Raw genomic sequence first — 14,325 nt, 5'->3', positions numbered from 1 at the left:
CTGCCTGCTATGCCTGCTATCTCCCTTACCCTGTCTGGCTTCCATAGACTCAATTATTTATTAGGTCCCTGTTTGTCCAAATGGGTGTGTCTGTGGCCCCAGGGGTGTGTTGGTGACACCCAAAACAGTCCTGGGTGTTTGGTGTTTATATTTGATACAAGTGAGGGGCAGCAAAATCTGGAGGTACCAAGTCCTCAGACCCAGGCCAATCATTTACTCCTGTTTCTTTACACAAAACACAGTAGGATCAGACCTGATAACACAGGAAATGCACATACACGTTTTGGCCCCAGGTTGGGCATTTCTGGAGAGAGCCAGGGAAAGGCCAGGCTAGTCTTACAAATACTCTTATGCCAGCAGGGGGTGGGGGAAGCAAGTAGGAGAGTAGGTGACCAGTAGGCTCTGGAGTCAGCAGGCCTTGTTCTGTTTGTGTTGTGCTGCAGTGGGGGATGCATTATAAATGCAACCAGTCAGAGGGCCCCTGGCTTCAGAACCTCAGACTGTACTGGTTCCGAGATTCTGTGCAAGCCTCATGGAAATGAAGCTGCCAGGCCAGGAGGGGTTTGAAGCCTCCAGTGCTCCTAGAACTATTCCTTCAGGGGAGCTGGACAGCAACCCTGGCCCTGGCACCGGCCCCAGCCCTGATGGCCCCTCAGACACAGAGAGCAAGGAACTGGGAGTACCCAAAGACCCTCTGCTCTTCATTCAGCTGAATGAGCTGCTGGGCTGGCCCCAGGCACTAGAGTGGAGAGAGACAGGCAGGTAAGTTGGATGCAGGCCAGTTCTGTGGGATCCTTCCCCTTCCCCAGCTGGAGCCTCCTATATGCCCCCCAGTGCTTCTTGTGGGGCTGCCCAAAATTAGGATTTTCCCAGCTGTGTTCCCTTATTTCAGGGTCTTACCTTCCATGATGCCCAGCCTCTTCTGCAGTCTAGTTTTGAGATCCCCAAGACCCAAGATGAGGGGTGACTGCCAGGGGTGGGGGAACACTTCACACCACTGGGCCCAGGATACCCTCATTGCCTTGCCTTCCCTAGCTCCTCTGCATCTCTGCTCCTGGACATGGGAGAAATGCCCCCAATAACACTGTCTACCTCTATCCACCTTCATCACAGGTGGGTACTGTTTGAGGAGAAGTTGGAGGTGGCTGCAGGCCGGTGGAGTGCCCCTCATGTGCCCACCCTGGTACTTCCCAGCCTCCAGAAGCTCCGCAGCCTGCTGGCCGAGGGCCTTGTACTGCTGGACTGCCCAGCTCAGAGCCTCCTGGAGCTCGTGGGTAGGCTGGGAGCCTTTGCAGGAAGGGCCTGGGTAGCCATGCCTTTTCCCCAGGATTTCCCCTCCAAAGTCTTGGAATCTTCGAGAGCCCACCTCTACCCCTCCTAGGATTGTCTACCCTTGTCACAGGTGGACATGGAAAAGCAGGGTGGAGGAGCAAGTTCATTGGCCCTGGCAGTCTGAGACTCCCAGAAGGGAAAGGGGTCTGGGCAGAGGGAGACGGGGAAGAGTGTGGGGCAGGGAACTCTCAGGAAGGAGGTAACCCCCAATCCATTCTCCAGAGCAGGTGACCAGGGTGGAGTCGCTGAGCCCAGAGCTGAGAGGGCAGCTGCAGGCCTTGCTGCTGCAGAGACCCCAGCATTACAACCAGACCACAGGCACCAGGCCCTGCTGGGGTGAGAGCCCCTCCCTGGGCCCAGGACCAAGACCCTGGTGTGGCAGGGTCTCAGATCTCCCCTGTACCTTCTAGGGCTAGAAGTAGCCCAGGCTTAGTTCAGGCTCCAACACAGGACTCATGATCAAGAGGAAACTTGTGATAATGTTGTGGGGAGAAGATTCAGGGGGCTAGAATCGTAAGAGAGCTCTGTGAAGAGATGTACTTGGCAGGCACTGTGCCAAGAGCTTTACACACAGTATTTCATTTGATCTTCACAACCACCCTGTAAATAGTACCACAATTATCCCCATTTTAGTGATGAAGAAACTGAGGCTCAGAGTGGAGAAGGGTGTACTCTAATGTCTTACAGCTTGTCAGTGGCAAAAGTGATTAGGGAATCCTGGTGGATCCACCCCAAAGCCTGTGGTCTTAATCACTGCATAATCCTGTTTTGTAGGCTCTACTCTTCCAAGAAAGGCTTCTGACAATGAGGAAGCCCCCCTGAGGGAACAGGTTTGTAGCCCTTCCTTGGGGTCCCTTTCCAGTGGCTGGGAGAGGGGTTAGGAATTAACAAAAGTCTACTTACTCTCCACTGGATTTCTCATCAGTTGAGATCTTATCCTCCCCAAATAACCTTTCATACTCTCTGTCTCCTTGAACCCCCATCCAGTATCAGAACCCCCTGAGACAGAAGCTGCCTCCAGGAGCCGAGGCAGGGACTGTGTTGGCAGGGGAGCTGGGCTTTCTGGCACAGCCACTGGGAGCCTTTGTTCGACTGCGGGATCCTGTGGTACTGGGGTCCCTTACTGAGGTGTCCCTCCCAAGCAGGTAAGGCTACTTGGGAGTGAGTGGGAGTCAGGGTTCCTAGAGCCCAGAAGGGTCTTTACTGGGGAGGGGAAGGAGGGTCTCAGTCTGATTCTCAGGCTGTGGGGAGGATGATGCTCAGGGGTCTGGGGAGAGAGTAGTGGTCAGAACTGCATGGTAGGTGTGCAAATGAGTATGTTTATGGGAACTGATAGGTCAGAGCTGAGCATCAGAGGCCAGGGCTGCCCTGTGGGAAAGCAGCCTGTGAATCTCTGGGGCCTGGTTCCTTCCTCAGGTTTTTCTGCCTTCTCCTGGGCCCCCCTATGCTGGGAAAGGGCTACCATGAGATGGGACGGGCAGCAGCTGTCCTCCTCAGTGACCCGGTGAGCTAAGCAGGTGTGTGTGTGTGCACGCGCTCGCGCACACATGCCTGTGTGTATGTGCACACATGCATGCATGCATGGGTTCGTGTGTGTGTGGACTCTGTATGTGTGCCTAAATATAGCAATGAGGCAGAGTGAGCAATGAGACGGAAGTTTCCTTGTCTCCTAGTGCAGCCCCATTACTGGCTGAGTGCTGGCACACTATAGGCACTCAATAGATACCCATTGAATGAATGAATGCATGCATAAAGGAATGTGTGAATGACTTGTCTGCCTCTGTGACATGTGTCTAGTTTTCACACTATGAAAATGCATGTAAGAGACCAGATTTGCACTTACCACCCATTCTGTGTCCCCATCCTCAGCAATTCCAGTGGTCAGTTCGTCGGGCCAGCAACCTTCATGACCTTCTGGCAGCCCTGGATGCGTTCCTAGAGGAGGTGACAGTGCTTCCCCCGGGTCGGTGGGACCCAACAGCCCGGATTCCCCCGCCCAAATGTCTGCCATCTCAGCACAAAAGGTACCTGGGAGCTATCATCCCATACAGATTCCTGCCCATAGGCCCTGGGTCTGATTCCATTGTTGAGGGGGGGTGAGGTCCCAGGAAAGAGATAGGGACCTATCTTTGGATTTGAAGTCAGGCAGGCCTAACTCGGAGTTCTGCTGGACTTCTGTCGCTAAGAGACCTGAACAAAACCTTCCCTGCCCGAGCCTGGCTTTCTACAGGTCGCAATATGACCTGGACCTTCTTGAGGCCCCTGTGTCGCCATGGTCCCCTCGCCAGCAGAGACAAGAGTAGCCGCCAGGGGGCAGGGCGCCACCAGCTCTGGGCCGAGTCCGGACGGGTTGGAGATCCTTAGCCAACCTCGGGTTCCCCTCCTCCTCAGGCTTCCCTCGCAACAGCGGGAGATCAGAGGTCCCTCCGGCCCGCGCCTGACCTCGGCTGAGGACAGGCACCACCATGGGCCGCACGCACCCAGCCCGGAGTTGCAGCGGACTGGCAGGTGAGGCGAGCTGGGAGGAAGCAAGGGTGGGTGACCTACGGAGGGGAGGAGTCACAGGGAAACTGAGGTGTGTGCTCACTGTGGGAGGGGCTCACCCGGCCACAGGGAAAGTAGCAGGGATGCGGGTGTGGGGTGTGAAAACCTGGATCACTGACGACCCTCGGGCGGGAGGCTGTTTGGGGGCCTTATCCAGGACGTGCGCAGGAAGGCCCCGTGGTACCTCAGCGATTTCTTGGACGCCCTGCATCTCCAATGCTTCTCGGCGGTACTCTACATTTACCTGGCCACTGTCACTAATGCCATCACTTTCGGGGGTCTGCTGGGAGATGCCACTGATGGTGCCCAGGTGGGTAGGGCCCAGGGGGCAGGTACAAGCCTTGGTGTCTCCTAGTCCTTCCCTTCCCCTGGGACTATGGGTAAGTTAAGGAGGCTCTCCCAAAGCTTGGGCTCCTGTCCTGAGGACTTCAGGGTCCTGTGCTGAGCCCCTGTTGGCTTCCAGGGAGTGCTGGAAAGTTTCCTGGGCACAGCAGTGGCAGGAGCTGCCTTCTGCCTGATGGCAGGCCAGCCCCTCACCATCCTGAGCAGCACTGGGCCGGTGCTGGTCTTTGAGCGCCTGCTCTTCTCTTTCAGCAGGTAAGAGAGCTACCCCCATCACCAGATCCTCACTAGTGCCATGGTCAGCCTGCTCCTGGCTGGGTGAATAGGAGAGGGTGGGAGCTATCTGTTTGGGTTGAGGGATACCTGACCTGGGTTTGGTGGGAAGCAGACAGCCCTGCTAAGACTTCCTGTCTCTCATCCCCACAGAGATTACAGCCTGGACTACCTGCCCTTCCGCCTATGGGTGGGCATCTGGGTGGCTACCTTTTGCCTGGTGCTGGTGGCCACAGAGGCCAGTGTTCTGGTGCGCTACTTCACCCGCTTCACCGAGGAAGGTTTCTGTGCCCTCATCAGCCTCATCTTCATCTACGATGCTGTGGGCAAAATGCTGAACTTGACCCATACCTATCCTATCCAGAAGCCTGGGTCCTCTGCCTACGGGTGCCTCTGCCAATACCCAGGCCCAGGAGGTGGGTAAGGGAAACAGGGACCTTGGTCAGGTGAAGAAGAATGTAGGGAAGGGGAGGGGTTGCACCCTTACTATCCCCCCTGGTTAAGTTCTGCAAAGTGCTGCATACTTACCCAATAACTGGCAGTACTATTTCCACTCTGGTTCTGAATCAATTGAGAAATAAGACAACAGAAGGCCCAATATAGTCATCCTTTCTGACAACACTGATAGAGGAACATGGGTTATATATATAGGTGAATAGGCTTCCTAATGATGAAGCCAAAATTGAATAGACTTACCCACCAGTCATGGAAGCACTGGTTTGAGACTATCTTGCCCCGGGGAAGCAGAGCTAAACACATACATCAAACAGGCAGCTTATACTCGAGAGAGGGGAGAGAAAGGGGCAGGGCCAGGTATGCCCAGCTTCATTTCCTGAAATCACCAATCAAATATATCATTGCTCTTCTGGGTGAGAGTGGCCGGCCAGGTGGAGAGAGGCTTGGAGTATTACACTTGCATATATCCCTCCACATGGAAGGCAACACCAGGACTGGGAAGAAATGGCCTCTCTACATGTTCTTCTATCAGTGCTAGGCATGAACAAGACCAGTTCTAGCCCTGGTGGAAACACACAGATTTGTATACTTCTCTATTCAGTCAACATTTGCTGAGCATTTGCTGTGGCCAGGTCCAGTGCTTGGTACACGGGATGCAGATGGGTAGAGAATTTGAGAGGATGAGGGCATGAGACAATGTCCTGAGCAGTACACACTCAGTAGTGATAGAGTCAGCAGACAGATGAGTCACAATTAAGAACTCTGGTTCAGCTGGACCCATCAGATTAGAATTTTATGGGGCTGGAGAAGGTTCCCAGGGGAGGGAACATACATCTGAATTATTCTCTGCTTCCCAGGAAATGACTCTCAATGGATAAGGACAAGGCCAAAAGACAGAGACGACATCGTAAGCATGGTAAGGGACTGCTCCTGGGAGGTTCTAGGAAGGAAAGGGTGGAGACCAAGGCAGTCGGTGGTTCCTAGCTCTTCCTACCCGTAGGTTAAGGAAACCTTCATAGGTGAGTGTGGCTTAGCCATTTCCTACAGCTGGGAACTTCCCATCCTGGGCCCTTGGTATCTCTGTGGGTCCCTCCTCCCTTGAAGTGGGTCCGGGAGAGCAGGACATTTACTCCATTGCCTGTAACCCCACCCCGACCCTCCTGTGTACAGGACCTAGGCCTGATCAATGCATCCGTCCTGTGTACAGGACCTAGGCCTGATCAATGCATCCTTGCTGCCGCCACCTGAGTGTACCCGGCAGGGAGGCCAGCCTCGTGGCCCTGGCTGTCATACAGTCCCAGACATTGCCTTCTTCTCCCTTCTCCTCTTCCTTACTTCTTTCTTCTTTGCTATGGCCCTCAAGTGTATAAAGACCAGCCGCTTCTTCCCCTCTGTGGTGAGTGTCACCTTTCTTTTTGTGGGAGAGGCCTGACTCTAAGCTTTGGGTCCTATCTGTGAGTGGGAAGTGGTATGGAAAAAGAGGGATGGCAGGTCTGGACCTGACTGAGTGTCCACTGTGTGCCAGGTGCGCAAAGGGCTCAGCGACTTCTCCTCAGTCCTGGCCATCCTGCTGGGCTGTGGCCTTGATGCTTTCCTGGGCCTAGCCACACCAAAGCTCATGGTGCCCAGAGAGTTCAAGGTGAGAGCCAGGGAATAGGGTTGGGGTACCATAGGGGAAAGCAGGGCCAGCAGATCATGGGAAAGGAAAATGCATAAATCCCACACTTCTCTTCTCTAAGCTTCTTTCTTCACTCATAAACTAGAGATAGTAATAATAACGGCCCCACAGGGTTGTCGCAGGGATTCAATGAAGTACTGCAGCAGACACGTGAGTACAGAGAATACACGGTAGCTATTATTACAAGGTATGGGTTAAGAGAATGGGTCTTGATCAGCCAGCCCTGGGTTTGAGTTCTAGTTCTTCCACTTCCCAGCTATGCATCAGGCAAGTTAATGCACATTTCTAAGCCTCAATTTCTTCATCTATAAAATGGAAATAATAAAATGACAATAGTTCCTACTCCGTAGATTGTTTTGAGTTTACAGAAGATCACAATGGAAAGCACTTACCACATGCCTGGTACATACCAAGTCCTCAATAAATGTTAGCTATTATTGTTATGGGATTGCCCCACCCTTGGCATGGCCCTGCCCACCCCACTACTCCTCACTGTCTTCTTTGCACCCCTTATTGCCTACTCTGATCCAGGAAAGCTGGAACTCCCTTTCCAAGGCATGACAGTGTGTAGGACAAGGCTTAGCACTGATTTCTAGACTTTGCCTGTGCATTTGGAGACCTCCTCTCCGAATTCCTCCAAGACAGGAGAGCAGGGAGGACTCCAACTGGGGCAGCAACTGGGGCCCCCTCCCCTACACATATGCTTGTAATCAGAGCTGACGCAGACACACCCAGCCCTGTCCCTGCCTCAGATCAAGGCAGGTCTGAGCCTGAGTTGCCCCACCCAGGATAGGGGAAGAGGGATCTCTAGGGAGCAGGGCTCTGTACATCAAGAAGTGTGTGCAGGCCACATCTGCCACCTCCTTCTCTTCCAGGGAGGGAGGGACCCTGAACCAAAGTCCAGAGCCCCTGGTTCCAGCCTGACCTCAGGGCTGGTCTCCTTCCATCTGCTGTCTTTTAAGGCACTGGGATGCTTTGAACCAGCTGTACACACACACCCCACTAGCATCTAGTGTCTTGGGGTGGGGACAGGTTGTGGAAGAATGCCAAGGTTGAGGTGTGCAGGTGAGATGCTCTTGGGAGACCCTCTCCAACCTGTCCATGAAATGCCCTCCCCCAGCCCACACTCCCTGGGCGTGGCTGGCTGGTGTCACCTTTTGGAACCAACCCGTGGTGGTGGAGTGTGGCAGCTGCCCTGCCTGCCCTGCTGCTGTCTATCCTCATCTTCATGGACCAACAGATCACAGCGGTCATCCTCAACCGCGTGGAATACAGACTGCAGGTAAGGACTGCTGGGCAAGGCCCTAGACCAAGGGACAGAAGCTCCAGGGTAGTCTACGCTCCCCCATCCTACCTCAGAGGACAGAGGGCCAGGGCCTGGGCTAGCTTCATCCTCATTGCCCCCACCACTACCTGCAGAAGGGAGCTGGCTTCCACCTGGACCTCTTCTGTGTGGCTGTGCTGATGCTACTCACATCAGTGCTTGGACTGCCTTGGTATGTCTCAGCCACTGTCATCTCCCTGGCTCACATGGACAGTCTTCGGAGAGAGAGCAGAGCCTGTGCCCCTGGGGAGCTCCCCAACTTCCTGGGTATCAGGTGAGGGCAGTATTTAGGAAGCGGAGTAAGAGGTGGGCTGCAAGGTAGGGCAATGGGGAACATGGCAGAGTTATTTGGGCAGCTTTAATTCTAAGCTGGTGTCCTACAAACACTGCAGTGGCACAATGAGTGAGTTCTGGGCTCTGAGATGGGTAAGTCAGATCTTCCCCTCTCTTCTCTCAGCCATGGGGACTGGGAGGGGCCTCAAGAGGAGCATCATCAATGGAAAGGTAGAGGCAGCCAGGGCTGAAGTGGAGGGTCAGGTGCCACCTAATAATCCTCACTCAATGTAGAAGTTACAAAGGAATCCATCATAAAAACAATTTTGGAACCGTTGGAAACACAGTCTAAGTATCTAAAGTATATGAAATCAACTTTATAAATTGTGAAATGTAAGTCTTTATGGCAGTGTAAACATTACTAATTTTCCATCAAAATAAAAATGAGGAGCAACTATGAACTTGAATTGATGGAGAAGTCTGGGACTCTCACCTTGAAGTGCTCTGCCCCTTCCTCTCCACCAATTTTTCACATCAAGCTAAGGGCTCATCACTCCAGGTGACCTACTGGGGTATTCCTCTAGTTTCCTCTTGCTGCTAGGGTCTGTACTGGCATTCAGCCAGGATCTCCAGTCTGGGTACCCCAGGGACTCCCCCAGACCTCAGCTAACTCTTCCCTCTCCCCACAGGGAGCAGAGGCTGACAGGCCTGGTGGTGTTCATCCTTACAGGAGCCTCCATCTTCCTGGCACCTGTGCTCAAGGTACCTTTGTTATACAAGCCAGGATCAGGGTCAGTGCACTAATAATAGGAGCACAGCAAGAACTGACACTAGTTGAACACTTACAGTGTGCCAGGTGCTCTGTTAAGTTTTCTCCATACATGGTCTCATTTAATCCTCACATTAACCCTGAAAGGAATATGTACCTTACAAATGAGGCAGCCAAAGGTTAAAGAGGCAAAGTAATTTGCAAAAGCCCATCAAACGAGCCAGTTTTTCAGATCTGTCTGAGAACCCAAACTCTTATCCAATGGGCTTTTTACCCAGTGGAGCAAGGTGTGGGTGTGCCACCACCATCCCCTAGGGTCTAAGTGCTACCCTTGCTCTAGCCTCCCAACAAACCTGAGACTAAGAATATGATCAGGCCAGGTGCGGTGGCTCATGCCTGTAATCCCAGCACCTTGGGAGGCTGAGGTAGGAGGATCACTTGAGTGCAGAAGTTTGAGACCTACCTGGGCAACATAAGGAGACCCTGTCTCTACAAAAAATAAAAAAGGTAGCTGGGCATGGTGGTGTGTGCCTGAGGTGGAAGGATCACTTGAGCCCAGGAGTTTGAGAGTGCAGTGAGTGGTGATCATTGGATGACAAGAGCAAGACTGTCTCAAAAAAAAAAAAAAAAAAAGGGACCCCAGAAAAACTTTGAGGCAAAAAGCCTTCACTTCTCCTTCACCAGAGGTATATAGAATATTTGCCATATGTGAGACTGCTAGGCACTTGGGAGAAGTAGGGGTCGGTGGAATATTGAAAAGAAATATGGAACTAAGCCCCTACCAGCAACACACACACATGAGCAAAAATTAAGTAACAAGTAATAGCAGAAAGGCTCAACAAGCCAAGACAGCAAAGCAGTCAAGGAGGGTGTGGAGAATGTCAGACAAGAGTCACTGGCAGGATGACAAGAGGTTAGGGAAGGGAAAGGTCATGGAAGCTGGGTGAGAGTAGAGTATGGAAAGAGCCAGATGGACTGGATCAGCCACTTACTAACTGGGTGACTCTCATTCACAGACATTTACAGAGCATAAACCATATACTAGGCTGGGTGTGGTGGCTCACACCTGTAATCCCAGTACTTTGGGAGGCCGAGGTGGGCGGATCGCTTGAGCTCAGGAGTTTGAGACCAGCCTGTGCAACATGGCAAAACCCCATCTCTACAAAAAACACAAAAGTTAGCTGGGCGTGGTGGTGTGCACCTGTAGTCCCCGCTACTTGGGAGGCTGAGGTGGGAGCATCACTGAGCCCAGGAGGTCTAGACTGCAATGAGCCAGGTTTGTGACACTGTACTCCAGCCTGGGCAGAGTGAGATCTTGTCTCAAAAAACAAAAGAAAACAAACAAACAAAAAAACCCAAAAAACAGAAAACCAGAAACAAAAAACAAACAAAAACCCATATACCAAGCACTGTTCTAGGTACTGGGGATATAATGGTAGTCAAAAGAAATCATTTTTCCAACCTTGCAATCTGGTGAAAGGAGAAAGATTTTTAAAAGTTAAAACAAGAGGCCAGGCATGGTGGCTTATGCCTGTAATCCCAGCACTTTGGGAGGCCAAGGTGGGCAGATCATCTGAGGTCAGGAGTTTGAGACTAGCCTGACCAACATGGCAAAACCCTGTCTCTACTAAAAATATAAAAGTTAACCAGGCGTGGTGGCAGGTGCCTATAATCCCAGCTACTTGGGAGGCTGAGGTATGAGAATCACTTGAGCCTGGTGGGTGGAGGTTGCAGTGAGCCAAGACCAAGCCACTTCACTTCAGCCTGGGTGAAAGAGCAAAACTCCATCTCAAAAAAAAAAAAAAAAAAAAAAAGAAAGAAAAAAAAGAAAAAAAATAAAACAAGAAAATAGGATAACTTTAGATAGTGATAAATTCTATGAAAAATAGAAGAAGATAAGATGATTAAGAGTGCCAGGGGCTACTTTAGATTGGGCCTGAAGTTAAAAAGTCAATGAAGACCTTTCAGGGTGTCATGAGATGAGGCATGAGTAATAAGAATAAACTGGTCATGAGAAAGTCTGGGGGAAGAGCATTTTAGGTGGAGGGAATAGCAAAGTAAAAGGCTTTGCAAGGGGTAGGAACAAACTTGGGCATGTTGAGGGAAGGAAAAGTGGTTAGTATAGTGGGTGCATAAAGAACAGAGGGAAATGTGATAGATAAGATTGGAGTGGTAGGCCAAGTAATGGACAAAGTTACTTAGTTCCTCTGAAATTCAATTTCCCAATCTGTAAAATGAGGTAATAATAACATTTACTTCATCTGATTGGTTTGAGGATTCAGTCAGATCGGGCATGAAAAGTGTGAAAGGAAAAGCAAGGCCTGGGCAGACCTAGATGCTAGATGCTAGAGGGATCTAGGGCATCTAGGCATCCTGGGGCATCTGGGAGGTTGGCAGAAGTAAACTTTGCTAACTCTCTGCTTCTTTCTACCAGTTCATCCCAATGCCTGTACTCTATGGCATCTTCCTGTATATGGGGGTGGCAGCACTTAGCAGCATTCAGGTGAGCCCATTAAAATCACCTAACAAAAGAAAAAAAAAGAATAAAATTACCTAGCAACCCCACTCCTTTTTTCTTTTCTGTTGGCATCTCCTGCCTACAGTTGTGAATTCCCCTCTTACTCTCTTTTTCCTGTCTCTCCTGGGCTCAGGGACTCAGCTGCCATGCTTCCCGCCTGCTCCCAGTGCTGGGCTACGATAGCTATCAGTAACACCCTCCTGTCAGGCTACCTGAGTGCCCTGCTTTTCTCTTCCTCTCATCCCCCTAGTTCACTAAGAGAGTGAAGCTGTTGTTGATGCCAGCAAAACACCAGCCAGACCTGCTACTCTTGAGGCATGTGCCTCTGACCAGGGTCCATCTCTTCACAGCCATCCAGCTTGTCTGTCTGGGGCTGCTTTGGATAATCAAGTCTACCCCTGCAGCCATCATCTTCCCCCTCATGGTAACCTGAGGCAGGGTTGGGCTGTGTCCTGGAGGGTCCTGGGAGACTCTGAGCCTGGAAGGGTGGCCAAGGCCTCCATGAGAGGAAGAATCTCCCCTTTCACTCTCTGTGGCTCTCCCTGGTTGAGAATCCTAAGACAAAGAAAAAGATGGCAGAGTGATACCTATGTATGGGCTAGTCCTGGGATACCTGATTCACCTCTTTTCCCAACCTCTTTGGAGTGATCAGCCACAGGTAAGAACATAAAACCCAGAAGAAATCTGAGGTCCTGGTAGAGGAAATGGTGACACTTTTATTACTCAGTGAGGTGATAACATAGGTGGCTTCTGGCCTTGTTCTTATTGAGGAAGTTAAGAGTCATAGGCTTCGCAGTAGAACCAATCTGCTTACTATATCCCAGATGTGTGACCTCTGGGAAGTAACTAATCACTCGCGGTCTCAGTTTCCTTCTCTGTACGATGGGAATAATTATTCTACCTCATAGGAATGTGCTAGCATTCAGTGAAACTGATATACAATGCCTAGCACATAGGAAGTGCTCAAGAAGTGTTATTATTAATGTTCCTACTGCTGTTGCTGACAGGCCTGGGCCATGTTTCTATTCCTGCAGTTGTTGGGCCTTGTGGGGGTCCGAAAGGCCCTGGAGAGGGTCTTCTCACCACAGGAACTCCTCTGGCTGGATGAGCTGATGCCAGAGGAGGAGAGAAGCATCCCTGAGAAGGGGCTGGAGCCAGAACACTCGTTCAGTGGAAGTGACAGTGACGATGTGAGCTCCAGGCTGGGTCCTCTCAGGAGAATGTGTCAGGGTTTGGGAGAGCGTTCTTGTCCAGGAGCTAAATAGTATCTCCATTAAGCCTGCAGATCTGATCAACAGTCACTTCCCTTAGCTGTGTATGGACACATGGGCAGACCAAAGGGGTGAAGGAAATCTTTCTTCATAGGACAGGGGCCCTTGATGTGGGTGGAAAGGGCTGAGGCTTCAGCTCAAGTGGGCTGTCTTTCTCAACTCTGATCTTTGTTTTGTCTCACTGTGGGTTTATATCCGGTCAGTGGGTCCCTTCCTCTATGTTGTCTCTCACTATCTATCTTTCTATCTATTCTCAATCCATCTTGGGATCTGTCTTCCACAGTCAGAGCTGATGTATCAGCCAAAGGCTCCAGAAATCAACATTTCTGTGAATTAGCTGGAGTAGGAGTCTGGGAGTGGAGACCCCAGGAAACAGCATGAGGTGAGGATGTGAGGGAAGTGCTCCTGATGTTGAGGATGGGAGGTGTGGGCTTAGAACTTGGAACTCTCCAGTGTGTTGACCAGCCCTGTTTTCTCCTTACTCCAGTCCCTTAGGAATCCTAGACTGGGGGTGCTGGGGTATAGAAGGGTCTCTTCCTAGTGAAGAATAACTGGCAAGGCTGCCTAGGCTTGGCTCCCTGTGGTTCTGAAGTTTGGTCAGTAGAGAGAGCTCAAACTCACACCAAATGAGAAGTGGAGATGGGTGTTGTGGGGGGTGGTGCCCTGGCAAAAGAATGGGAAGGAGTGGGAAGGAGAGGAAGGGAGGAGAAAGCCTGGTGTTCCTTTCCCTTGCTTGGAAGGCTCCTCTCTTAGGCTGCTGAGAACCACACTCTAGACTTGTGGAGGAAATCTCTATCACTTGTCCTCTCTGCCATTCCTTTATTTTATTCATCCATATATCAAGCATTTTCTGAGTACCTGTCATGTAGTTATCTTGGTGCTAGAGATAGTAAGACAGTCATAGTCCCTGACCTCAGGAAACTTAAATCCCAGTGGGAGAGTAGACAAATAAACAGACAACTGTTAGAGTGAGATAGTGCTGATAAGGGAAGAACAGGGCATGGCATGGGAGCAGGGCTTCTAACCTCTTCTTAGAGAACAGTAAGGTGGAGTGGTGAGAGTTGGTGAAGGTGGGGTGGTGGTGGTTGGGTGGTGGGTGTTCCATTTCTACGAGAAAATGGTCCATAATTTGAAATCCAAATAATGAATAGAAACTAGCCAGGCAGCTGGGCACAGCAGCACACAATTGTAGTCCCAGCTACTAGGGAGGCTGAGGCAAGAGCTCAGGACTTCAAGCTGTAGTGTGCAATAATCACAACTGTGAATAACCACTGCACTCCAGCCTGGGCAATATAGTGAGATCCTGTCTCTAAAAAAAAAAACGTTTTAAAGGAGCAAGGCAGGACTAGATGGAAGGAAAATATTCTAAGCAAGCCCACAGCATGTACAAAAGCCTGGAACTGGTTGCCCTTAAAAAGCTGAACTCTCTTTTGGGGCCAGGTACAGTGGTTCACGCCTGTAATCCCAGCACTTTGGGAGGGAGAGGTGGGTGGATCACCTGAGTTCAGGAGTTTGAGACCAGCCTGGCCAACATAGTGAAACTCC

General features: G+C 51.1%; 1 protein-coding gene across 17 annotated transcripts in view; it reads left to right on the top strand.

Moving 5' to 3' along the window:
* The first annotated feature begins 363 nt into the window (after positions 1-363).
* SLC4A9 (solute carrier family 4 member 9) overlaps positions 364-14,325 on the top strand; it is a 30,754-nt gene continuing 16,792 nt past the window's right edge. For 5 of the 17 annotated variants that reach the window (XR_001885984.1, XR_001885983.1, XM_017873886.1 and 2 more), the window contains exons 1-22: positions 365-762; positions 1,114-1,274; positions 1,555-1,668; positions 2,107-2,162; positions 2,320-2,477; positions 2,749-2,836; positions 3,202-3,356; positions 3,724-3,840; positions 4,012-4,186; positions 4,340-4,473; positions 4,645-4,907; positions 5,805-5,863; positions 6,155-6,343; positions 6,473-6,586; positions 6,737-6,775; positions 7,746-7,907; positions 8,045-8,223; positions 8,912-8,984; positions 11,426-11,494; positions 11,760-11,933; positions 12,544-12,699; positions 13,064-13,162. Coding sequence is in view for 13 of the 17 variants with exons in the window: in XM_017873886.1 (XP_017729375.1) it covers positions 461-762; positions 1,114-1,274; positions 1,555-1,668; positions 2,107-2,162; positions 2,320-2,477; positions 2,749-2,836; positions 3,202-3,356; positions 3,724-3,840; positions 4,012-4,186; positions 4,340-4,473; positions 4,645-4,907; positions 5,805-5,863; positions 6,155-6,343; positions 6,473-6,586; positions 6,737-6,775; positions 7,746-7,907; positions 8,045-8,223; positions 8,912-8,984; positions 11,426-11,494; positions 11,760-11,933; positions 12,544-12,699; positions 13,064-13,117 (2,991 nt within the window). In the remaining 4 variants the exon portion in view is untranslated. The other 12 variants (XM_017873883.1, XR_001885987.1, XM_017873888.1 and 9 more) reach the window with 12 other exon arrangements.

This window comes from Rhinopithecus bieti, unplaced genomic scaffold (assembly GCF_001698545.2).
Source record: "Rhinopithecus bieti isolate Rb0 unplaced genomic scaffold, ASM169854v2 scaffold_8674, whole genome shotgun sequence".
Taxonomy (NCBI): Eukaryota; Metazoa; Chordata; class Mammalia; order Primates; family Cercopithecidae; genus Rhinopithecus; species Rhinopithecus bieti.
The sequence above is the reverse complement of the archived record's forward strand: the minus strand, read 5'-3'. Positions and strand labels throughout refer to the sequence as shown.